Below are 26,616 nucleotides of genomic sequence, written 5' to 3' on the forward strand. Positions count from 1 at the left end.
AGATATAGAACTCATTTTGTGTCCATGATATACCAAGACTGGCCAAAGGACATCTAAGGCCAAAGACTGGAAACTGACCAATATTGTCAAGAAAATTGTCTATGTGTGGTTCTTAGCACAACCACCATCTTGCAGATTACTTAATAATCTTATAAATGGTGTTTATAATATTTCTAGTATATTATGATATAATACAAAGTGAATTATAAAAATATGTCTCTGAATATATCATTAAATATGTTTCACTTTAAGAAAAACTCAGTGCATCATTATTGCATTTCTTGTTTCCCTGGAAAAACAAAATTTTATTATGAATCAGCATCTCTCATGTGTGGATTGAAGACTACTTAGAGGTTCATTGACATTGGGTAGAGGGGGGTTGTACACACACAAAAAGGGCAGTTTCTTCACTCCAGAATCATTCTGGGTACACAGGGCTGACCACTTTACACAAGAGAATTAATAACTATACAAAACGAACTGCAATGTTAGTAGAGTTTTCCGTAATCCCTACAGCCTCTCTCTTGCCCTTGGGCACTTAACACCAGGAACTGGTAATCAATCTCCAATTTTTACATTTAAGTGGAAGCCTCTAAGAGCCCCTGATAATAAGGAGTTGCTGAGAAGAAGCCACTGATACAGTTGATAAGGAAGACTAAGGCCTGGTGATCTCTTACCTAGGAATACAGGAATAAGGAGAAAAAACTACATGTGGCCAATAACCTGAACTGCTCAAATGGTAGAAAGAGCACGTTTGAAAAGAATTTTCTGAATGAGACGGAAAGACATTGTAGACTGTACTGGTCAATTTTAAACCATTGATAAAATTCAAAATACATGTTTTCTGTAGAACAAGAGGTTAAATGTGCAATATGTTAACAGGTTATGATAAAAATGGAGATGAGGCAGGAATTTAATTTTAGGAAAGTTTAGGAAATAAGGTTGTGAAACTAAATATGCAATAAAAATTTAAATGCAAAGCAAAATTTTGAAGATGGTTGTGATAGGAGGAAAGAGACAATTATTTCAGAACAGATATCTGGCTCTCTTTCTAGTCTAACTAAGGAAATAGTGACATGGGAGCGGCTCTAAGCAGGGATGGAACATGAGAACAAGAGGCCAGGGAAAGCTGCCTTCCTATTGTAAGAATCATGGAAGAAACATTTTTCTAGACCAAGTGCTGAATGGATCTTATTCTAAAAGGAAAGTTAGGATTCGCCAGCAACTTGCTTCCTGAAAAGATAATTTGGCCTCAAGATAACCAAGTAGAGTTGCTCTCCTACCTGGGGAAGACCCTGGAGTGGGAGAAGCAATGGCTTTGGGATGATAAGCCCCGAGATGGAGAGGAAAATCGGTCTCAAGTCCCTTTGTCTACCCAGGGGCATGCACAGTAATTGCCCGCTTAGAGAGTTCTTAGCCATGATATTTTAAACCACAATCCAATAGGCATTGCTTCCCATTTTCTGGCATTAGGCTGTGAAGGAAAATAATACCTTTCTAATTGTTTTTCTTTCTTTTAGAGGTAAATGTTTCTCTTGCTTGGCTTTTTTTTGTGCTAATTCTTTGCTCTTAAAATTCAAAGCATTCTCAAGGATATGTCCAGATGTGAAGTGTTTTCCATTTGCTTTCCCTATAGGTAGTCCCTTGATAGGAGGACTGAAGTCTTTCTATGTCTCAGACTAGCTTTTTTCTTTCTAATATTTTAACTTTCTCCATCAGCTCAGTTCTTGCCTATTAAAGTTTCTAAATATATATATAGAAATGTTATATATATATAACTAAATATATATATAAGATATATATATATCTCTTCTAATTTAAAAAATTGTTTATTGTGGTAAATATGCTTGACAGGAAATCAACCGTCTTAGCCACTCTTAAGTGTACAGGTCAGTAGTGTGTCCTATTGTTAAGCACAATGCTACGAAAATAATGGAATTCTGAGAGGCAAAGGACAACTCAGAGAATGGGGTACCCAACTGTGCTGTGGTAAGAAGTGTGCTGTGTTATACAGAATTGAACATCATTGGAGAGGGGGGCTAGATGTCTTTCCAGACCCTCCTAAGGGTGCCAGAAGGCTGGTGTAGACTTTGGCAAGTGTCTACTCCTGACATGTAAGATGATGCTTTCCTGAAAACAGAAGGGAAACTCTTCAGACTCTTTTCTAAATTCCAAGGGATTCTTTTCTTACTTGACTTAGGGAAGAGGTGGAGATCTTTCTCCAACATCTCTGATCAGGTTGCTAGTGGTTACATCTTTGTAACCACACTGTGTCCTCCATGAGATCTGTGGCCCAGATCAGCAACAAAGGGCAGAAATAACTCATTGCTAATGACATAAACTGTTAGGACAAACTGCAAATAAAATAAACCATGCTCTCCAGCACTTTCTTACCTCCTGTTCAAAACTGTCTTTGTTTGCTGCCTCCATTGCCCTGTCTTCCAAGAGCAGTCCTGTTTGCTCAGAACTCCTGAGCAAGATTCACACAAGCCCCTCCTGCTCTCAGCTAGCCGTTCTCAGACCTGGGTCTCATTTCCCCAGCAGCTCCTGCTGGGTCTTCAGAGTCCCCTGGTTTCCAATACACATGGGTGTCCCTTGGCATGTTGCAAGCCCTTTATTATAATATATGAAAATAACGTAGTGTTATGTTAACATTATAACAGATTAATACAGAGATTAATTCTTTTGAATTGCCTGACCTCAACATATCTAAAATCTGGAAGAGAGTATGATATAATCTACAAGGTAATGAAGTTCTCATGAATACTTTTAATTTAAATATTTTTCTAATTTTTTTTACATATTTATAGGTATTATAAATTTTCTTAAAACTATCAGGGGTCTTAGTAACTGTCTTATAAATTTTGTGGTTCAAAATGAGAAAGAAAAATTGTAAAAATAAATGGGAAAAAAGGCAAGAAAGAAAAGAAATATTACTTGTTTAAAAGGACATTTAAAATAATATATAAAACAGAAAATATACGGAAACAAGTCATGTTGGAATTATGTTGCCACTTCTGCTTCCTCAGAATTAATTTCTGTGGCTCAGTAATTTTAGTGGTCACAGAAATTCACAGAGGTATTTCTTATTCATCTGAGGAATTTGTGGATCCACAGAGTGATAATAAATTAAGAAAAACTTTTAAATCCTGAAGATATACCTTGATGAAAAAAAAGTTCCCTTAATTCATTCCGTTATTCTATTCATGTTACTAATTACTTCAGGTTTTCTGAAGCATTAAATATGAAACTGGATCAGATCCTGGGAAAATTTTAAGATAAAACATTGAAGACACTGGAAGTATGGGCAGGAGCAAAAAAAACCCAAAAAGCAAAAACCCACAAGCCTATGTATCAACCTAGCCAGGAATAGAAGTTCTTGAAAAAAATCAGTTTAACATGCCACATGTCACAAGTTATTAATACAATTTTACAAAAAGTAATTCTGAATTTGGAAAGAAAATCCATACTATTTTATTATTATTACTTTAAACTTTTATTTTAAGTTCAGGGGTACATGTGCAGGTTTGTTACATAGGTAAACATGTGTCATGGGAGTTTGTTGTACAGATTATTTCATCCCAAGTATTAAGCCTACTTCCCATTAGTTATTTTTCCTATATTTTAAAGGATTATAATTTTATTGCTTTTGAGTAGATTTATTTATCCACTCTTCAAATATTCAGAAAACCTTCTTCATGCAGCCTAATCTCACAGAGTCTAAATTAATGGTTTTTCTATATACTTCTCAGAAGTCCTCTTTTAAAAACATAGTTTTCATTTATTTAAAAATATGTAATTTTAACCTGGAAACCATCATTCTCAGCAAACTAACACAGGAACAGAAAACCAAACACCACATGTTCTCACTCATAAGTGGAACAATGAGAACACATGGACACAGGGAGGGGAACATCACACAACGGGGCCTGTCCAGGGGTGGGGGGCTAGGGGAAGGAGAGCATTAGGAGAAATACCTAATGTAGATGGGCTGACAGGTGCCGCAAACCACCATGGCACGTGTATACCTATGTAACGAACCTTCACATTCTGCACACGTACCCCAGAACTTAAGGTATAATTTATATATATATATATATATATATATATATATATATATATATATATATAATTTTAATGGTGGAAGGGAGCTCTAAAGATTTCAGTATAACTTTCTGTCCCCCCTAAAAATCTTAATTAACTGTGGCCCAGGACGTCTAGAAATTCTCTCAAAAAACAGAAGAGAAAAAAATTTTAATCACTTCCCTTGGGAACTCATTTTAATGCCTACCAGCATATTGGTCAGGGATATTCTCTAAATTACAGTTTCACCATTATGTAGATATGTCCAGTAAGCTTTTAAATGATTTTTTGAGCAACAGTGCAATCGGTGATATTGAGGAAGTTGATCCCCAAGTGCTTAAACGACCTTTCACAGGACAAATCTAGAAACCCTTGTTATAACAGAAGGCCACACGTTCTTTTCCTCTTGATTTCTAGACAGATGACTTCCTACCAGAGTTATGATACCCTAGAAAAATGTTTAACTATTCTCTCCCCTTATCAGTTTTCATCACGGTGTGAGATGAATGGGACATCTAACCTGGTTAGCGAAGGCGAGTTTGTGTCTTTGGAGCTGGGTGGTGGCCAGGATTTACTTACCTAAGGTGAAGTGGGATGAAAAGAACTAAAGGGCTGAGTTCAGTCCAAAACCTAAAAGACCGTGCTTCAAACAGAGGAACTTAGAATGAGCTAATGAAACTCTAAAACTCTTAAAACCTATGTTGCTTTCGTGGGCCACACAGACATTCTGTACTGGAAAATAATGTAATACTGCAACTCCAGGTGGATTCAACATCAATGGTCTTTGTACGGGCATCACTCAGAGATGGGAGGGATCCCATAAGGACTACAATGAGGGCTCTGACATTTTATAGTCCTTTTCTTTTGGGTAGATCAAGACATGGTTTTGATCAAGTAATGAAATACCATTCTTTCCTCCCCTATACCCATTTTTATTCCCAATATAAAGTAAGCAAATATGAATACTGTAGTTTGTGGCTAACGGCACAAAACACAATTCCATAAGTCAATTATCTTTTGCTTAAACCAATGGCTTCCCCCAAAGACAAAGAGAAGCAAATCATAGCAGCTAATTGCTGTTACACTCAAGAAGATTTCGTTATAAAATGCAACCTTGCTGTTACAGGCATTGGAGTGCGTCACAACATGCAAGTAATAGATCCTAAAGAACTGGTAGGGAAGGAAACAAACAAGGATGATCCCTATAAAAAATAGGTTTTTCAGCTGAGCCCAGAACTCCTGGTGGGATAGTAAAGAGTGGCGTAGCTTCTGCACCATCAACATAATGATGAAGACCTGGAAGACCAACAGAATCACAGCAATGGCTATGACAAAAATGACTATCATATAGTTGATGACTTTCACATATGTGTAAGCAAGCTCTTTGTGAAATTTAAAACAGTGTTCCTCATTGTATTCCTCATGGATTCCATACCGGGAGACAACCAGGGGTACCACAATGACAATCACCAGCGTCCACATGCCAGCACTGGCAGCCACAGCATGCAGTTTTCTGTAGAATTCCACTTTGTCTTTGCACTTGAAGAAGATGAGGTATCTGGTGACCAGGATCACCACATAGAACAGGAACGTGAGGTACATGTGGATGTGCAGCATGGCACTCACAAATTTGCAGAAGGGCAGCCCAAACATCCAAGTCTTCTTGATGAGGTAGGTCAAGCGAAATGGCACTGTCAGCAGAAAAACACTGTGGACCACCACCAAGTTAATGACCACCATGGTGGTCACTGACCGGGTGTTCATTTTCACCAGGAGGAAAAGAATGGAAATGACACCCACCAGCCCTCCAATGAGCACTATGAAGTAGAGGCTGATTAAGTGGGGTGTCACTATAGGATCGCAAGAGGAATTCCTGGAGGTATTGTGGCCAGGCATACTTGGGAAGTCACCTGGAGGAGACAAAGCACCAGAGTAACTGACAAGCTTTTGGAGCTTTGTTCTTATCTCTTTTACAGCACTGACAATGTGACTTTGTCATTTATCTGCTTACATGATATAAACTTTACATGCTTTAAGAATGAAGATTATTTTCTATGAATGTTTGCATACCCTAGACCTAAAACACAGTAAGCCATTGATTCTTACTCTTTAATAGGAATAAAAATCGAATCTTAATCTTCAAGTTGCCCCCCAGAGAGATGTATGTAGATAAGACAATTTACATAAAACTTCAGGAGGATTGCAGACCATCTAGAGCTGGTACTTGGATACTACTACTACAGTAACCCTTTAAAAAGTTGTAAGATGGATAGAAAGATCGATGGATTCATGAAGTATACAATTTTTTTTCTTATGGGCATGATTATAATTCTCTAATTCTTTCTTACTTATTAGCAAATGACCCAAGAACATTTATACTACTTAATTCATTTAGAATACTGATTAATTTGACCAAAAATACCATCTAAGTCAAGACAGCAGCAAGCAATAGGAAGGTTTACCTGAATTTCTCATTACAGTTATGTTATCTTCTAGCAGTGAGTGAGGCCTTGCTAAGCCTTCCCGTGGGCCCCACTGAAAATATAGCATGTCTCCCAACTCTCTCATCTCCTACTCTCAAAGGCCTTGCAAATTCATGACAGAGCCATTGTCATTTATCCCCTGGACTCCTGAAAGATCCGCTCCACAAATACTCTCAGTCCTTTCTAATTCATTCTCCATATTCTTATTCATTGCTTGCTATAAAAGATTTAGTAATCTTTTAATTTCACTAAGAAAGTCATGTCAGTTTCCTATCTAAATCCCTTCAATGGCTTCCCATCTCTCCTACAATAAAGATCGATAGCCTTACATGTCTGGAATGTTCTGGGTTAGAGTGGCAAAATCTGATCCCTTGAGACAAGATTCAAGCAATAATCAAGAGATGAAATTGTCAGGCTTTAATGGATTTGATATGCGGAAATGAGGAAAAAAGAAGTGTCTTGATACTCTCAGATTTCTGACTTGAACAACTGTGTTATTAAAGGTATGTCTACTGACACCAGGGAGACTAAGATTTGAGAAAGAACAGTAATTGAATTATGCACTCACTCCCTGACCTTTGCAACACATATGCAATTATTCTTATTCATTCATTGAATGTCTCTTTGTATAATGGAATATTACCCAGCAATAAAATGAACCAACTTCTGATACACACAATACTGATGAATCTCAAACACATTACACTAAATCATGTATTCTCAATGGGGTGATATCACCTTGTGAGGGGCAAAACACTTTGAGATGTGGAGAAAAAATCTTACTCTGTGAAATCTACTTTGTGAAATTTTCTCAGGTGTATACACAGTACATAGACATATAGATATATCTGTGGTATCAAAATTTCATTAAGTAGGGAGAGACAATTAGGGAAAAATACTCATTAGAGGGACCATAACAAACACAAAAAGTTGAGAAACATTACTAAATAAAAGGTACCAGCCACCAAGATTATATATTGTACGATATCTTTTTCTAGAAAAAGCAAAACTAATGTGACAAAAAGCAAATCAGTTAGCCCAAGGTCTGGGTTGTGGGGGAAAGGATTAGTTTCTGTTTTATATCATGTTGGTTACCATTGTAGTTATTCATCAAAGCTCATTAAATTGTATACTTAAAATTGGTTATTTTTATTGCATATAACTTAAACCTCAATGAAACTTAAAAAAAAAAAAGATAATAATAACCCAACCTCAGGGAGCCTTCTGCATTTGTGGGCATGGAATAAAATTTTAAGGATTTGTGACTCACTTAACTGAACATGATTTTTTTGTTGACTCTGCAACAGCTGTCTCATGTTACACTGTGTATTTCATCCATAGGCTGAAATCTCTCTACTTGCCTTTTATTTTTCCTTGTAGAAAAGTAGTTTTATCAAGGAGACATGAAATTATATTGGTTCACATGTGAGTCAAGAATGAATGTGCCACCATAGGTTCTGCTCACCATTTCTTTTGGCTATTGGCCTAGTAGGATTGACTCCTAATTGATGAAAGTAAAGTAAGTAGCACATCACTTGTCCCAAGTCCTCTTCCTTATTATAAACTGCCATGATCATTGCCAGATATCAGAAACACATCTTCCATGTTTCAGGACTACACTACATTCTTGCCTGTACTTTGTCTTATTTAATTTAACCCTTACAACAGTTAATTGTGTAATGTAATATTATACTGAATTTTAGATGACAAAACTGAGCCCTAGCAGGATAAGTCATTTGACCAAGGTGTCCAAAGCACACACACACTCCCGAAAACTCTTTATTATACAGTATGGAGAAGCATTGTGAATCTCCTAAGTCCAAGTTTCTAAATTGTAATACAAGAAGGAAAGGAGGCCATGAAGAAATTTGGTTCTACTCACATGGCTGTATGCCAGTGTATCTTGAAAGGTGCTTTTCTCTCTTTTTGGATATCTTACTTTCCCATTCCCTTTACTTGGCTTATAGTCAATCCCATAGGTTAGTTCACTCAATATCCACCCGAACCCTTTCTGAACTGCTTTTCTGTACAGACTTTTTGCATCTAGAGTGCTTGTATGTGCCTTAATTTCTGCTAGTCTGTTGCACTATTGCAAAACTTGGAGGCAAAAGTGAACCAAATGAGGGATGTCAATGTGCAGAGAGATTAGACGAGAGGTGTCTAATCTTTTGGCTTCCCTGGGCCACACTGGGGAAGAAGAATTTTCTTGGGCCATATAGAAAATACACTAACAAGGTCAGGCGCGGTGGCTTACGCTTGTAATCCCAGCACTTTGGGAGGCCGAGGCGGGCGGATCACGAGGTCAGGAGATCGAGAGCACGGTGAAACCCCGTCTCTACTAAAAATACAAAAAAATTAGCCGGGCGTGGTGGCGGGCGCCTGTAGTCCCAGCTACTCGGAGAGGCTGAGGCAGGAGAATTGCTTGAACCTGGGAGGCGGAGCTTGCAGTGAGCCGAGATTGCGCCACTGCACTCCAGCCTGGGCCACAGAGCGAGACTCCGTCTCAAAAAAAAAAAAAAGAAAATACACTAACAATAACTAATGAGCTAAAAAAAAAAAAAAAAAAGAAGTTAAAAATAAATTTCATAATGTTTTAAGACAGTTTACAAATTTGTGTTGGGCTACATTCAAAGCCATCCTGGACTGTATGTCGCCCATGGGCCGCAAGTTGTATAACCTCGGATTAGACCATTTGACGAGACAGTAGTAGGTTTATCTGGTTCCTCTGGGACTGCTGTAATAGAATCCTGGATTTCAAATACTAACATGATATATTACACATGATTTCAATCACATTTTACATTAAATGTAAATAGAGTAAACAGTCCAATTAAAAAATAAAGGTTGTTATACTGAATTAAAGAAACAGGATCCAGCTACATGGGTTTTAAGAAAGACATTATAAACAAAGGAATTATAATAAAAGTGATATATTCATTATGAAATTTCCTCTTTATTTCAAATAATGATTCTTCCTTGAGATCAACTTTTGACACACTCAAGCTTCTTTTGTTTAGTGTGTGTACTTCATATCTTTTCCCTTTTTCTTGCAATCTTTATGATTATTACATTTAAAATGTGTGTGTTGTAAATAGAAATTTTGACTCGTCCTTACTATAAATTCAGAGCATTTTAATTCTATTTACCCACTCCCTTATTCTCTTTTATAGTTTTCATGCTTTTTATTTCTACATATCTAATTAAACCCCACACAATATTATTGTATTGTATCATTAACATTCAATCCCTAGTCATTTATTTTTGTCCATTTAGTTTTCTTATCCATTGATTTTTATGTCTTCTTGAATTTCTGTGTTTCCATTGGGTATAGCTTTCCTTCTGCTGAAGAACTCCATTTTAAATTTCTTTTAGTACAAATTTCTTAGGGATAAATTCTCTCAGCTTTTGTATGTGTGTGTCTGAAAATGTTTTCATTTCATCTTTATTTTTAGGGTATATTTGCAAGGCATAAAAGCCAAGGTTGGCATTTCCTTTCAGTACTTTAAAGATGTTATTACATTTTATTACATGTCTCCTGCCTTTCATCATTGAGACTTCAGTTGTCAATATTGCCATTGCTTCTATTATGTTTGCATGTCTTTTTCTTTCTTTCTTTCTTTCTTTCTTTTTAAGAAAGATTTTTTGCACTTTTGCCTGGGTTTTTTTTTTCTCTCTCTGTTAATACTGTTTGGGCTTCTTAAATTTATAGGTTAATGTCTTTTGTCACTTTTGGGAAATAATCAGTTTTACCCCACCAAATATTGCTTTGTCCCAATCTGTTATCCCCTCTAAAAGTTCAATTATAGTTATGTTAGACATTTTAACTGCTTTCCTTCTGTCTCTACTTTTCTTCTGAATTTTATCTACATTTTGTCCGTCTCTTCTTCCCTTTTTCCATTTGGATATATTCTTTTTTTTAAAAAAAAAAAGAGTCTTGCTCTGTCACCCAGGCTGGAGTGCAGTGGCATGATCTCAGCTCACTGCAACCTCCACCTCCCGGGTTCAAGCAATTATCCTGCCTCAGCCTCCCTGGGATTACAGGTCTCCACCACCACGCCCAGCTAATGTTTATATTTTTAGTAGAGACAGGTTTCACCATGTTGGTCAGGCTGGTCTCGAATTCCTGACCTCAAGTGATCCACCCGCCTCAGCCTCCCAAAGTGCTGGGACTACAGGCATGAGCCATCATGCCCGGCCTGGATATATTCTTGTCCAGTGCTTTTATCTTTGGCTGTTTCTATTCTGCTGTTAAACCAACTGGAATTCTTAATACCAGATATGAAATACTTTCAGTTCTAGGCTGTGTCGGTGTTAACATTCTACTTTGTGAAATTTTCTCATCTGTTTCATTTTTTTCACCTTTTCTTTTAATTTCTTAAATACTTTAATCATAGTTATTTCAAAAGGCTCATCAAGAACATTTGTAGATATATATCTATTATCTGGTTTTTTTTCTCTTGGTTTTCCATTATGTAATCTTATCCTTTGATATGTCTAGTAATTTACTAATAAGTTCTGTATATTTTTCTTAAAAAAGGTACTGGTTCCAAGTAATGTTCTTTTCCTTGAGAGGGGTCATCCTTTCTGCCACTATACTAACGTTATTTTGAGTCAAGCCTTGTTTGCAGTTCTAGTAAGGCTTAGTGTACTTCTGGGTCTCCTTAGCCCGCTTTGTAATTTCAGCTACAGTCAATAGTCTTATCTCTGACCTCTTTTTCTGATGAATCTGGCCTGACTTCAAATCCTGGTCTTATAAAACTGCTGACATCTTTGATATATTTTTCAGATGTTTTAAGGCTTAGGATATTAGTCTTCCATCCCCCCAAGTACCAGAATTCATCAAAATGTCTTCATGCATTGGTGAAGAATTTGGATTCTCAGCTCTGAATTGGAAAAGCTACTGTGGTGAAAGAAGTTGCTTTGAGCTTTTCTCTCCTTGGGAGTCACGACCTCTTCACTAATTGCCTCAGCTGTGCTCCACTGTCTTCAAGCAAATACCTTCTGTATTTTACTTTATTTGATTTCTTGGATTATTCCTGGTGGGAGCTCTAATCAGTTGATCAACCTTCCATCCCATGAAGATGCAGAAGTTAATGCAATTTTTAACGTTTCAGTAGTAGAATAAATTCTTACAGTCTTGAAATTAATTGAATTAACAAGAGAAAGGTAACTTCCTCCCCAACATACAAAGATTAGTTCCCTTTTATAAATTTCTATTATGATGTAAATATGTTATAGTACTGTTATTTGTACATTTTAAAGTGCATCATCTAATCCCTGCTTACAGCAGCCACACTCCATAACACCTTACCTTCACTCAATGCCTCAAGCTCTTTCTTGCCTTAGCACTGACACCTCTTCTCTCCCCTCCCCACCCATCTACTAATCCTTCAGGTCTTAAGTCTATTATTAGTTCTTTAGGGAAGTTTTCTCTGACTCCCATACTAGATAAGATCTACTTGGCCTTCTCTTTCAGAAGGTAACTGAGAGAACTCCTACACTACATGAGAGCTATCTGACCTTCTCTTTTCTCCTCTTCTAAAGATAAAAGAATCACCTCTACAAGGGGGATTAAATAATCACTTGGGTAAATGGGTGCTGGTTGCTGGTATCTTCCCTCTTCCCCCCAGATTGTAAGCTCCTAAGCTCCACAAGGACAAGGACTGTGCATGTTTTTATTATTTTCCACCCTTTTATCCATAGCAAAAGCCAATACATAGAAGATAGTCTCTAAATATGAAGTGGAAGAGTAACTAAATATTCATAACGTAGCTAAGAGAACAATGCATTAATTACTTCAATTCTTGCTTCTGCTACTGTTTTCAGTGTTACTGTGAACAAACTACTTAACCTCTCTGAGGCTTATTTCTCTCACCTAAAATGTGGATAAGCCCTACCTACCTCATATAGTCATTATGAGACAAACTAGATAATTTATGCCAAAATAAAACAATATACAACATAATAATTAATGTTGATTAATTGAGTAATTAATTCATTGAGACAGTCTCGTTCTGTTGTCCAGGCTGGAGTGCAGTGGCATCATCATGGTTCACTGCAGCCTTGATCTCCTGTGCTCAAGTGATCCTCCCACCTCAGCCTTCCCAGTAGCTAGGACTATAGGTGTGCACCACCATGCCTGGCCTAATTTTTGTATTTTTTGTAGAGACAGGGTTTCACTATGTTGTCCAGGCTGGTCTCAAACTCCTAGGCTCAAGAAATCCACCTGCCTTGACCTCCCAAAATGTTGGGATTACAGGTATGAGCCACCATACTTGGCCAATATTGATTAATTTATGAGATAAATATCCAATGTATGAAGTGGAAAAAATCTTCTAGGAATATTTTAAACATCACCTTTTGGCTGCAAAATTCCTGCAAACTTCTGTTTCTCTGAGGGGTCTAGCAAGTTCGCAATAACTGGAATGGTAACTATCAGGGATGCTAATCCTAGAAATACTTTTCTTTTCTCTTTTTTTTGAGATGGAGTCTCACTCTGTCACCCAGGCTGGAGTGCAGTGGTGGGATCTCGGCTGACTGCAACCTCCGCCTCCCGGGTTCAAGTGATTCTCCTGCCTTAGCCTCCCGAGTAGCTGGGATTACAGGTGCCTGCCACTACACCTGGCTAATTTTTTGTATTTTTAGTAGAGACGGGGTTTCACCATTTTGGCCAGGCTCTTCTTGAACTCCTGACCTCAGGTGATCCACCCGCCTCAGCCTCCCAAAGTGCTGGGATTACAAGGGTGAGCCACCGTGCCTAATTGTAATACTTTTCTGTGGCTTTCCTCATCCATGTCCCTGCTCCATTTGCTGGGAAAGTCACCATGTGTTATGGTGACATCACAGTTATTCCCAGGAGCTGGGACTTCTTTCCGTCCCAAAACCTAGGACCCAAGCTGTTCATAATAACATTCCTTGCCAGGCTGCATGATAATAAAAACACCTGTAGATATAGCTGCAAAACATTCAGCGAGTCAAGCACATAGAGCCAAGTCCGTATCTTCCCAGCCCTGCTCAGACCTATCCACGTACTCTATGTTACTCGTTCTTGACTTGTCATCTGATATCTGGTTTTGGTTCTCTGCCTTACCTTCACTCCGCACCAGCTCCCTGGCCCGGACTCAGTGCTCTTGATTGTTTCCCAGGCAAACCCATCTGCCTGACTTTAAAGCCTAATTTTCCCTTCTAGGAAATGCCTCTTCATGTCTCAGCTCCCCCATATATTCTTGCTACTTTCCTGTGACTACATCTCCACCTCAAGTTTTGGAATAACCTTCTCCCAATCAGAAAAGGTTTATCTGCATCTCAGGAGATTCTGCATGAACCACTGCTGTGCCAACCCTCTCCTTATGACCATCTAGCTCTTATAAAGAGTTCTGCTCTGCTCCTTTGTTACAAATCTATTACTGACACTCCTTGGTGGTGCTGTTTACCTACTCATTATCTTCATAACCTATTTATTGTTCCTATATTGTAACCTTGAGGTCAAGTTCCATGATCCCACCTACCTATGATCACTTGTCCTGAAATTGAGTCCTGATAGGTTTTCCAGATGCTGCCTTTTATGTCTGCCTGAACCAAGCATGTTTCCAACCTCCAAATTCCTTTTTTATTGTGCTCTGTTCACACGTACTCAGGATATTGCACAAGACTTTCAGATGATCTGCATCAAATTGCAACATCTCCATTCTGTCCCATGGACTATAGCTAAAATAATCCTTCTGCTAAACCATGCACTCTCTCAATCTGCCTGCTGGGGGCAGACTCTCGCAACTCATCACTCTCAAGGTGAGGGGCTCTGACTCTAGCCTAGGTAATAGGTTGTTGCAAAAGTAATTGCGGTTTTTGCCATTGCTTTGAATGGCAAAAACCGCAATTACTTTTGCAACAACCTAATAACGAAAAGAGAAAGAGGTTGCAGTGAGCCGAGATCACGCCACTGCACTCCAGTCCGGGTGACAGAGTGAGACTCCATCTCAAAAAAATAAAAATAAAAATAAAAACAGAGAGAGAGAAAGAAAAGGAAAAGTTAGAAAGTTCTTCCTGCACGTTGTGCACATGTACCCTAGAACTTAAAGTATAATAAAAAATAAAAATAAATAAATAAACAAATAAAAATAAAAAATAAAAAACAAACAAAAAAACCTCTCTTCCTCTCTTCCTCTCTACTTTGCTTCTTTCTACAAGGCACTCACTCCCGTATTGTCCCCTTGAAGACCACTTCATCTCATGTAATGCGCACCCTACTCCCAAGATGGCTCCCGAGCATCTAAAAGCAAAGCAAGGACTAGGATGGGGCCAAATGGAGGAAGACCATGAAGCAGTAAACACTTTCAAGATTCACAGATAGTAAGAAAGGACAGAAAGGGATTGGGGCACAATTTTTTCCTAGTGGGACAAAAAGATTATATGTTTGTATAAGAAGTATTCCTTTGCGCCTGTAATCCCCGCACTTTGGGAGGCTGAGGCAGGCAGATTACGAGGTCAGGAGATCGAGACCATCCTGGCTAACTTGGTGAAACCCCGTCTCTACTAAAAATACAAAAAAAAAAAAAAAAATTAGCCGGGCATGGTGGCAGGTGCCTGTAGTCCCAGCTACTTGGGAGGCTGAGGCAGGAGAACGGCTTGAACCTGGGAGGCGGAGCTTGCAGTGAGCCGAGATCCTGCCATTGCACTCCAGCCTGGGCGACAGAGTATTCCTTTGCATATGGGATGCTATTCTAGGGATTGATGGGAATTTTTAATTAGTTGACCGAAAATTTTCTCTCTACATTTCTTTCAGAGAGACACCTCATTCTCCATGTGCTGACTTGCTTGCAGCCATGCCTATATCCAGTGCCCAACCAGCAGAGCTGGACAATCACCTCCCAACCTATGCAGGTACAAGGGGGATTGCTACATACTCGTAACAGCCTGTTCTCTAATCCCTGAGAAGAGATGAGTATGCAGGATCAATAACACGATTTTATCAGTATTACATTAAAGAAATGAATTCTCCAAATTGAATTTGAAACATTAAAATCTGCAGATAATTCTCATTTGAGTTTTAATTTTAGCAGTGTCACATTTATCCTCCAGGGCATATTTCTTTGTACAGTGGTTTATTTCAACAGCAATTAATAGCAACATCAATTCAACCAAAGTAAATATATTTGTTTGAACTTAGACCGTTAAATATTTCCTAGTCTATTAATTTATGTGTCTGTTAGAGTTGGATGCCCACAAAGAATGAAGGAAATTTCAAGCCTTTTCACAAAATGGAAAGTTCAAAGCTTAACAACCTTGAAAGGAAATGTCTTCATTGCTAAAAAATTGAGCACATACAAAAATAATAAATGCTGCTCAGAAATGCTTCCAATGCCTCACTTCGGAATATTAGCTTGTTATTTAGAACAGTCCCTGAGACTGTGGGAAAGCCAAGAGAATGTCTGAGAGACACAGTGAGCTGTGAAGCAGTGAGCCTGCCAGGTATGAGACAGACAAGCCTGAAAGACAAACACCATGGCCATGGCCGGGCCCTGGGACCCTGGAACAAGCAAGCCAGAGCCTGCAGTCACAAAAACAAGCTCAACTGATGGCTTTGACGTGTGTTAACCTGCCAAGCGTGGTTAAAACAAACACTTGCAGGTAAGAAATATGCAGTCTCTGGTCAAATGAAAAGCTCTGTTTTCATGGATGCCAGCTTTAGATGGTATATGTTTAGATTTCTTAATATTCAGGTTCAGGTTTTGATATTTGTCCTGAGCTTTGGGACACAGGCACTTTGAAAACAACTGAAGCTTACAAGGTGCCCAGGATAGACTGTTTGAGACACACTTGTTGTTATTATTTAAAGATCCACCTTACACTTAATTCTGTAGAAAAATATAGCACGTATCCTAGCTCAGAATTTGGGACATGGTATGTGTCAAGTACTTCTGTAATGATTCAATGAATTCATGAAAGAGAGTGAGAGATCAAGAAAGTGAGGGAGGAAAAGAGAGAAGAGAAAGAAGGGGGAAAACAAAGAAAAGGAATAAGAAAAAGAAAGAAGAGAAGAAGATGAAGGGAAAATAGGAGAGTAGGCTCTGAGGGTCCCCGCCAGTGATGCTGGCGTTATACTTAGGCATTGAACTGACCGTAATATTTTCCTGGGCTCCGGTCTTTCTTTACACCTAGAAATGATTCAAATGTCTCAGTTACTTTCTCAGTTGATTGTCCAATATACTTTTGCTAAGGAGTGCAGCTAATCCCAGGAAAACCTGAAAGAAGGTAAGAGAGAGGTAGTTTCTGCTTCCACGGAGACAATCCATTCCAAATACAAGAAGCTGGGGAATTTTTTTCTAAACAACATTAACAACAGTTATTTGTTGATGCTACTTAGATATTTCACCTATATATCTTCATTGCGCTTTCTCTTCCCAAAATATTACCCCCACTCACACAGTCTTGCACATCTTTGACGTGTAAACACAGACCGCATTTTCTTTCAAGCCCTTCAGGCCCCTGGGACATTCTCAGCTGCTTTCTCAAAATTCTTTACAGGTGCCTTTCAGTCCTTCCTTTGTTGTCTTATTAATTTCTCTGTTTGAATTATTTTGGTCATTTGTGGACTTGTTTTTAACTTTGAATTTCTTTCAAAACTAGCATATATTTTTTAAATAGTGGTCATGAGTTGTTAACTGAATGGGTGAAATAATGGTGAAAAAGTGCCTTGACTGGATTAAACATTTTTTGGATATGGCCACATTTGAATCTAGACCAACAACTTACATCAGGATCCCAGAAATAAACTGCAAACCCCAAGCCAGCTCTCTCAGGGTGCAGGGCTGCCTCTCTGGCTGGCTGTGGACCTCCTTGTCCCACATGAGGATCCCCTCTTTACCTCTGTGATTGACCTTGGAAGGTCATCATGAAGCCTGGCCTCAAACTCTTATTTTCCCCTGCCCTCTATCATGTCTCTGCTTAAAATCCTTCTTTGGTTCCTGTTAGAGAAAAGAAGAAACTCTGAGTTCCTACCATGACATGTAAGCCCTTTGCAAGCTGGCCTCAGTTTCTATTTCAAGGGACACCTCCTCTCTAACCCCCTTCCTTCAGCTTCGAGCTGTGACTCAGACTTACCTGTCATTCTTAGAATGTTATCTTTCACACCTCCAGCTTGTTTCTTGTTTCTCTAGGCCCCAAATGTACAGCTAAACAACTAGAATGAAGTCCAAATTGCATCATCAATGACTTCATTTCTCTTTTTGAAAACTTTCCCTGGCATCCCATTGTCTATGGGAGCTATGGAAACTGACATATTAGCTGACCTGACATACCAGGCCAGGTCTTGCTGGTATTTGTAGCTCTAAACAAGCCTCTCCCCTATCCTGGTGCACCAGGATTCTCCCATCCTGCCTGCATGATTCTCTTGTGATTCTGGTCTGATCTCATCCCACACACAAGAGAGCTCCTCAGGTCTGCCTGAGGCCTGGCTGGTGGCTATTCCCTTGTATCTTACCAACCCCCTTCCCAAAGCCTTGCCCACAACCTTGCTTGGGTCTCAGTGGTCATTGTCCATGACCTGAGGAATACGTCAATGTCAAAAGTGAGATATGGAAGTGGTTTCTGTGGCTGTTTTATAAGAAACCTATGGTAGAGCCAACATTGGAGACCAGCCTACAAAATGAGAGTCCTACACAATTTATAGAACCCTGCAAAATAACACCAAACAATCCAAATGCTCTTTAGCGTGTAGACCTTAGTCACCAGAACCCCTCCCTGCACCATTTTAAAACAGACAAACAAGTATAACCTACTTTTGGATTTCTCACTTCATTTATTAAACAAGTGATATCACTCTAAGTGTCTACTGTATAGCAGGTAGCAAAGATTCTGAAATGAATAAAACACATCACCGCATTTAAATCTCCTTCTGTTTGGTAGGAGAGAAAGAGGCACATCAATTATTTATAGAAACACCTACAGGTACGTGAAAAATGCTGCAAGAATTCAGAAAGAGCAGTAGTTATTTAGGAGGTACTTGAGGATGAAGGCATTAAAATAAAGTAAAAGATGCTTGGGTACAGATATGTAGCAGTTACTGGATCTTGAAGGATGCATTGAAGTTCTAGATGTAGAGAGGAGGAAATAAAGCACTCCAGGGAAAGAGAAGATTCTGAGCAAAGGCTTGGATGCACATTCGGAGAATTACCAATAGTTTGATGTACCTGGAACATTTGACACATTAGGAGAACATGGGTGAGAATCTGTAGATGAGGGTTTCCATATTTATGGCATGTTGCCACTCTAAGGATTTTCCATTTTATTCTGAAAATTATGAGGGATGCAGGGAATTTTAGAATACTAAATGACATCTTAATATTTCAGTTTTGAAAGCTTGTTTTGGCAACAGAATGGATAGTCGGAGAGGGGTTATTCAAGTTTAAATATTATAAGGATTCGAGCAAGATGACACCCACCTAGGAGAGCTTGTCCCCAAATTAAACAAAAATTGAAGAGTCTGGGCTTGGAAAAGAAAAGTACATGCTTCAGGTAACTTCATCCACATTCAACAGTGAAAAGACAAGGAACAGTCACTGGACATTTTAGGAGAGCTAATGCCACATTAGATGGATACCAAATTTCCCAGACAAAAGAACTAACAGATGGGTTGGTTTGCTAAGAGGGCAAAGTGGAAAAAAGTAACTTTTAAATGTCCTCAGAGAGAAGAGAATGGTGTGAAAGAAGACTCAGAGTTGTTATTTTAATTAAAATGTACCAAACCACACAATCAATGAGCTTGTAAGAGGGTTGAGAAGACTCCCACAGACAGAACCAAAAAAGGTCAAGAGATGGAAGATTTAAAAGAAAAGCTAAAAAACACCTAGAACAAAACTATTAATAGAAGTTCCAACATCACCTGGGGACAGCAAAAGAGAATGAAATGCTCAGATAAATAATTAAAGGACATTTTCTACACATAGAAAAGATAAAATCTTTATGTTGAAAGGTCCCACCCAGCGCTGAGCTAAACTACTAGAAAAGACTCAGATTTAGACACATAAAAATGTTATTTCAAATCACAAAGAACAAATTCGCATATCCACTTCGATGTATAATAAACATCTCAAATTTAGTATATCCAAGGCTGAACTCCTGTGCCCCAGACATACACATAAACTTCTTCCTTGCAAAGTCCTCACAGTTTCACTAGTAATACTAACTCTATTTTCTACTTGCATAAGTGAAAAATCTTACAGTTATCCCTAATTCCTCTTTTTCTCCCACAATTCACCTCCACTCCTTCAGCAACTCCTATCCCCTGTCTCTCATATTAGTCCACATAGAGTCCCTGGACCAGATTTTCTATAAAGGATATTACTGGTATAATTGGCCAAATATTAACACAGTCTGCAGATTAAATAATAGAATTGTATCAATGTTATTTTCCTGATCTTGACCATTGTATGTGGTTGTATAAGAGAACATCCTCTTCTTATAAAATATACACTGCATACTATGTGGATAAAGGCAGCATGCTTTCTATTTATTATCAAATCAATCCAAAAAATTACAATATGTATATACGAAAAGAGAAAAATCAATGTGGAAAAGATTACAATTGGGGAATCTGGGTGAAGGTTATATTGGAGCTCTTTATATCATTCTTATAACATTGTAAATGTTTTGTGTAAAATTATTTCTAAATTTAAAAATTATCAAAAATTACATAAAATAAACATAAAGTTGGTCGACTCTTCATTGCCTACATTGCAACAATTGGGATTCAGCCACATTAACTCTTAATGGGATTATTACAGCAAGCCCATGAATTCTCCCGTTTTTTACTCCTAACTCCCCTATTCCCAACTCAGCAACCAGAGTAATCTGTCAGAATGTAAATTAGAAGATGTCATTCTTCTTCTCTCAATCCTCCAATGGCTTCTCACCTTTCTCAGAGTCAAATCAAGATTTGGAAATGGTCTGGAAGGCCTTACAGGATGTGACCCCTCCTCCCCACTCTCTGTCCTTTGATCTCACTTCCTACAGTCAAAATGCAGTGAAACACATTTTAAACCTAAAATGCTCATGATCATACCAAATTAAAACATCCATTGGTTTCCACATGGTGGCAGTTAGGGAAATAAAAGAGAGAAATTGTATGTGAATATCTCAATATTTTTTGGTGGGGAGGAGGTTAAAGGTACTGTTTAAGTGTAGAGAAACAAAAAAAAATGAATATAACTTCTTGATGAAAACTTAAGAGCAATCAATTAGTGAACCAAAGTTGCATGTATGGCTTGCAAATTATGAGAAGGAAAAACGGAACACAGTAATAGCAGTAACAGAGGCAGGAAGGAAAAAACAAAACAAAACAAACATGGTAAACAGACATATTTTAAAATAAAAGAATGAAAAGTCCAGACATCTGAAATCACACAATTTATAATTTGTTCCTTCTTCCACCTACAAAAAGGAGAAATTTTGTCTATCACTCTGTGATTATACTAAAAACCATTGAATTGTGGTTCACCAACCATAAAGTTGTCCTTTGAAAAAAAAATGACTTTCATAGTTGGTGAATTATATTTCAGTAAAGCCATTGTGCAAAAAAGGAGAGAAAGAAATTGCGTCTGAGCTGAGCCTTGGGGATGAGGGAGGATGGGGAGAATTATTGACAGAGAATCAATGCTGCCGGTGACTGCCTTCATTCGAGGGCAGAGCAGGAAGCTCCCTGGTTAGAGGGCTAGGAGGATGCCGTGCCAGGAACCAGGAGCCCTGGGTGCCTCACCCTGCTCAAGATCGCAGGCCTGGTCCCTCTGATGTGGCCGCTCATTCCTCCTTGCTCTCCGCTGCATCCCTGGCTTCACTTCTTTCTGCTGCACCTTGAACAGATGGGACGGCAGATTCAGCTTCTTGATTCTTGACCACTCAATACAAGGAACCAGCCCTACCCAAGCCATGTTCTTCATAGCACTGATCACTGTCATCTCACTTTTTCTTTGTCATTCTTTATATTCACCCCTGCTTCCAAGAAGAAAAGATCCATGAGAGTAGCCATGGTGTCTCCATCTCCAGGAGAGAAGGAACGCTTGGACCAGGAATCAGAAGAAAAAATCACGAATTCTTAGTATCAGAGTGAAACCTAGAGATTATAGCATCCAGTGCACCCATTAAACTAAGACACTGAGGCCCACACAGAGACCTTTGAAAGCTAGCACGGCTTGTCACTGGCTAAATTCCAGGTTCTGTGTCTCAGTCTGGGACTATTCCTGTGACATAGCACTACTAAAGGCAGACTCCAGAGGCCCAGCGGGACAGATGGCAGCTTCTAGTCAACAGAACTATGCTTTAAGTCCAGCCCCATAGGCCCCACGTCAAGGACTCCAGTTGGGAGCCAGGATGGATGTCCAGCCCCAGCTAGAAGAGGCATCACAGGTTGTTCTGAGAAAAGGTTGTCAGCAGACAAATGGCTTCCTGCCTTTGAGCTCTCCTTAGAACGAACTATAGTTTGTTGTGTTTGCAGAAAACAAATAGGAACAGTCACTTTAATCACTCACTCAGGGAAACTCAAGCAGCAGTTCATCCAAAATATATTGAGAAAAGATTCTGGGATGGCAGCTCCGACATTAAGAATGAGCTCAGTGTAGCTAAAAAACCAAAACCAAAAAAATCTGTCTGAAAATATCTGAAGCAGTGTGGGAAACAATAAAAAAGAAATATCAACTCTAAAGAAATTCATTGGAGAAGGTTATATGCCTAAGTAACGTATAAAAATTGCCCCCTGCTTTGTTCATATTCAAACTCTCTCTCACAGTCCTCCTCCTCTGTATATCCTATTTCTGAAGTTTGAAAGGACTCTCTTGGGTTTTCTATGGTTTTTTTTATAGCAAAAAAAAAAAAAAAATACATTTTTTAGGCAGTTTCAAGTAAAGTTAGATCTGCAGCCTCACTCATCAAAGACATCATTTTCCACCAAAGAGCAGGCTTCTGGATTTGAGCTATCCTTTCTCTCCTCACTTGAGGAGTTCACCATTGCTGCTGACTCTCTAATGGGTGAGGATGCAAGTTCTGGTTACCTACAAGGGAAGTGGGAGCTGAAACTCAGAGGCTTTGTGTCTGTGTAGAGTGAGCCACACTGCTCTGTAAGGCACCCAGGGCGCCCCTGCTGCCACTCATGTTCTCCAAAATAAGGAACTGTCAGTGAGTTCTTTCCATTCCCAGGGAGAGCCTTGCATAGATCTGTAGGTCTGCAGATATTGAAATGTGCTATGAATTCTGATCTTCGTGAATGTCCATCTCCTTACCAGAAATTTTGCTTCAAAGAAATCTTTCATCGTCCAGGGACTGTGCTTTATTCTCAGAAATTGTTAAATCTGGGGGACTGTGTTCCTGGAATTCCTGAGTGTCCAGTGCCACCACAGCCTTCTTGCCCCCTCTGACACACCACCTGGCCTACTTAATCCACCCAACCTCAACAGACAGAGAAACATGTCTATACGGACATGTAAGGGACGAGGCCTTCAGACAGGCAAAACGTGGTATTCAACAATGCTGGTAACTTCCTTGCCTCCAAGCCTCCTTATGGCCCATGAAGCACTAAAACGTGATAGAGCAAGAACAGGACATCACTAAAGGAGGCTGCTTTTCGTCATCATTTCACAGGATTCACTCTGTGCCTCACCCAGTATCATAGTTTCTTCCCTCCCTCACCATGTCCACTTCGGGCATTTCAATACCTGCTTGCTCATCTTCCATGCCATTCACTTTTTTTTTTTTCTTCCTAGTAACTACTTGGATTTTATTTCTTTTTATTTTCTCGGTGTTTCTGAGATTTCTTTATATCAATTTAAAACAAGAGGCAACTAAAAGACACTAAAGAAAAATTAGGCATTTCTGGACTCATAGGCCAGGCACGGTGGCTCACGCCTATAATCCAGGCACTTTGGGAGGCCGAGATGGGTGGATCACCTGAGCTTAGGAGCTCAAGACCAGCATGGCCAACATGGTGAAGCCCCATTTCTACTAAAAATACAAAAATTAGCCATGTGTGATGGCACACTCCTGTAGTCCCAGCTACTCAGGATGCCGAGGCAAGAGAATCACTTGAACCTGGGAGGCAGAGATTGTAATGAGCCAAGATGATGCCACTGTACTCCAGCCTGGGCAACAGACTGAGACTCTGTCAAAAAAAATAGAGAGAGAGAGAGAGAGAGAGAAAGAAAGAAAGAAAGAAAGAAAGAAAGAAAGAAAGAAAGAAAGAAAGAAAGAGAGAGAGAGAGAGAGAGAAAGGAAGGAAGGAAGGAAGGAAGGAAGGAAGGAAGGAAGGAAGGAAGGAAGGAAGGAAGGAGAAAAATTAGAACAGAATTTTTCCACTTTTTTAAATATTAGTGTATTTTCTGCTAATATCTTTCTATGCATCTGTGTTAGATTGTTAGATAGTGATAATACTGCACCTCAATTTTCAAACCATATTTTTTGCTAGTAATATATAATATCAAAGTACTTAGCCTTGGAGTTTCTGAACTTTTTTTTTTTTTTTTTGTGAGACGGAGTCTGGCTCTATCGCCCAGGCTGGAGTGCAGTGGCATAATCTTGGCTCACTGCAACCTCCACCTCCTGGGTTCAAGCAATTCTCCTGCATCAGCCTCCCAAGTAGCTGGGATTACAGGCACCTGCAACCATGCTCAGCTAATTTTTGTATTTTTAGTAGAGATGGGGTTTCACCATGTTGGCCAGGCTAGTCTCGAACTCCTGACCTCAAGTGATGGGCCTGCCTCGGCCTCCCAACATGCCGGGATTAGACGCGTGAGCCACTGCGCCCGGCCTTTTTTTTTTTTTTTTTTTTAAGAGAGGGAACCTCACTATAGTGCTTAGGCTGGTCTCAAGCTCCTGGCCTCAAGTCATCTTCCTGCCTCAACCTCCCAAGTAGCTGGGACTGCAGATGCAAGCCACCATGCCTGACCGGTTTCCGTGCACTTTTATATGACCATATAACATCTCATCAAGTGGATGCCTCCAAAGTGATTTAATCAAATTTTCAATGATGTTATGTTTCTAACTTATTAATGTTATAAATAACTCTAGGACAATCACTTTTGTGAATTTAATGTTTTACATATTTTAGATTTTTCCAGAAGGTGGTGTCCAATAAAAAAGTGGTCATACGATATGAAAGTATTTGTGGATATAGATTGATAGTGCCAAGTTGCTTTATGTTGACAGACATGAAATATTTCCTTAAAGTCAAAAGTTTATTTCTGCTTTCTAATTTAAACTAATCCTGTCAAGAAGTTTTCCAATATGTTATCCAGATGACTTCAATCAACCATCAATCTTTATTCACTGTAGGTGAAATATGCTTGTAGGCAAAATTCTGAAATGAACAAGACAAAAAAGGCTGTGGATAAAATACATCCTTCAAGTAACCCATTGCCCCCTGAGACAGACACCATACTTTCAGGCCTCAGCAGTCTAGGCTGACAGTGAGAGAAGACTCTCCCCGAAGTTCTAAAAATTGTGTCTCCACTTCACACCCAAACAGAGACATGGAGAAATTGTCAACCTTTGTCTTGGAGCCCAATATAATCTGCCAACAAGTTCAGCTGCCACGACAACAAAAAAATCTAGAGAGGACCAAGAATGGAAAATAATTTTAGGACATGTTGGGCATGTTTCTAATGGGCATTTCATCTGTAGAAGTAATCAACATCTATGGATGGAAAACACCACACCACCAAAGTGAAAGCCATTCAGAGAAGATCTTTCTTAAATCAAAGCTACTGAGCCATTAACCAGGCCAATCTGCCCAAGATCACCCGTATTCTGTCTTCAGCCCCAGGTACCTCTAGGTTTATGCCTTTTCGCCAATAACGGGCACATCTATTGTAGCATAATGTATTGATAACTTTCACCACCAGGTCCTGAGTGCCTCTTCAGTTCCTGGCACTAAGATGGAAATTTCTTATATGCTACTTATAATCCTCCCAAGAAATCCAGGACAAGGGTACTTTTATTCCAAATACTAGTTGAAGAAATGAAGCTCGGAAAAGTTAAGCAACTTTCTGGGTTCACTCAACTAACAAATGACAGCCCTGAAATTGCAGACCCAGGTTGTTTGACTCTGAAGGCTAAATGTTCTGCAGCACATCACAGGGTCACAGCAACACAGAAGTCCCTTTCCTATGAAAAAAGAGAAAAAGTGACATTTCTTCACTGCTGCATCCCTGCTCTCCTTCGGAGCTGTGGATTCCCCTAGACAATCGGTCCTTGTTTTTCAACTGTATTGCTTGTATCTCTATGACCAACTATCAGGGTATTGAAAAGCAATTAATTAGAATACTAGAAGAGGACTTGGAGAAGTGATTAAAACAGGCCTACTCAAGTTCTCTAAAGCCAATAAATGTTTGAAAAGCAGTTCATCAGATTGCAATGTAAGAGAACAACAAAATTGCACTAAAAATTTAATTCCCCAAATTTAATTTATCCCAGAGAGGGTTCTGAACCTTTTTCTTAATTTCTTTTTTTTTTTTTTTGAGAGGGAGTCTCGCTTTTGCCCAGCCTGGAGTGCAGTGGCGCAATCTCGGCTCACTGCAAGCTCTGCCTCCCGGGTTCACGCCATTCTCCTGCCTCAGCCTCCCGAGTAGCTGGGAGTATAGGTGCCCGCCACCACGCATGGCTAATTTTTCTGTATTTTAGTAGAGACGGGGTTTCACCGTGTTAGCCAGGATGGTCTCGATCTCCTGACCTTGTGATCCGCCCCCTTTGGCCTCCCAAAGTGCTGGGATTACCGGTGTGAGCCGTGGCGCCGGCCTAATTTCTTTTCCTTTTTGAACTCTTAAGTACTTAACTCTCTGCTTTTGTTGAGATTGGAAACCACACTCAGAGATTATTATGGTGCACTCAACTCACATGCTCAGCTCTAGGAAGACCTAGCCCAAGGTGGGCCACGTAAAGCCATCGAAGGGCACCAGGGTCTGGTATCTCTAAGTGCCTGCTGCCCTGTGCCCTGCAAACCCAGGATGAGTGCCTGGGGCAGGCCCTCTTTTGGAAGTGCCAGGCTTGAGTCATGGCATACCTTTTCTCTGCC

At 39.4% G+C, this 26,616-nt stretch overlaps 1 protein-coding gene across 9 annotated transcripts in view; it reads right to left on the bottom strand.

Moving 5' to 3' along the window:
- Window positions 1–4,994: 4,994 nt before the first annotated feature.
- The window catches only part of GPR141 (G protein-coupled receptor 141), a 46,696-nt gene continuing 25,074 nt past the window's right edge, over window positions 4,995–26,616 (bottom strand). For 4 of the 9 annotated variants that reach the window (XM_055293397.2, XM_063609655.1, XM_063609654.1 and 1 more), the window contains one exon: window positions 4,995–5,993. In XM_055293397.2, coding sequence (XP_055149372.1) covers window positions 5,062–5,979 — 918 coding nt within the window. In that variant the 5' untranslated portion in view covers window positions 5,980–5,993 and the 3' untranslated portion in view covers window positions 4,995–5,061. Of the gene's footprint in view, window positions 5,994–16,684; window positions 16,808–17,666; window positions 17,746–26,616 lie in introns of all 9 variants that reach the window. The other 5 variants (XM_055293393.2, XM_055293394.2, XM_055293392.2 and 2 more) reach the window with 3 other exon arrangements.

The sequence above is a fragment of the Symphalangus syndactylus genome, chromosome 9 (genome assembly GCF_028878055.3).
Source record: "Symphalangus syndactylus isolate Jambi chromosome 9, NHGRI_mSymSyn1-v2.1_pri, whole genome shotgun sequence".
Taxonomy (NCBI): domain Eukaryota; kingdom Metazoa; phylum Chordata; class Mammalia; order Primates; family Hylobatidae; genus Symphalangus; species Symphalangus syndactylus.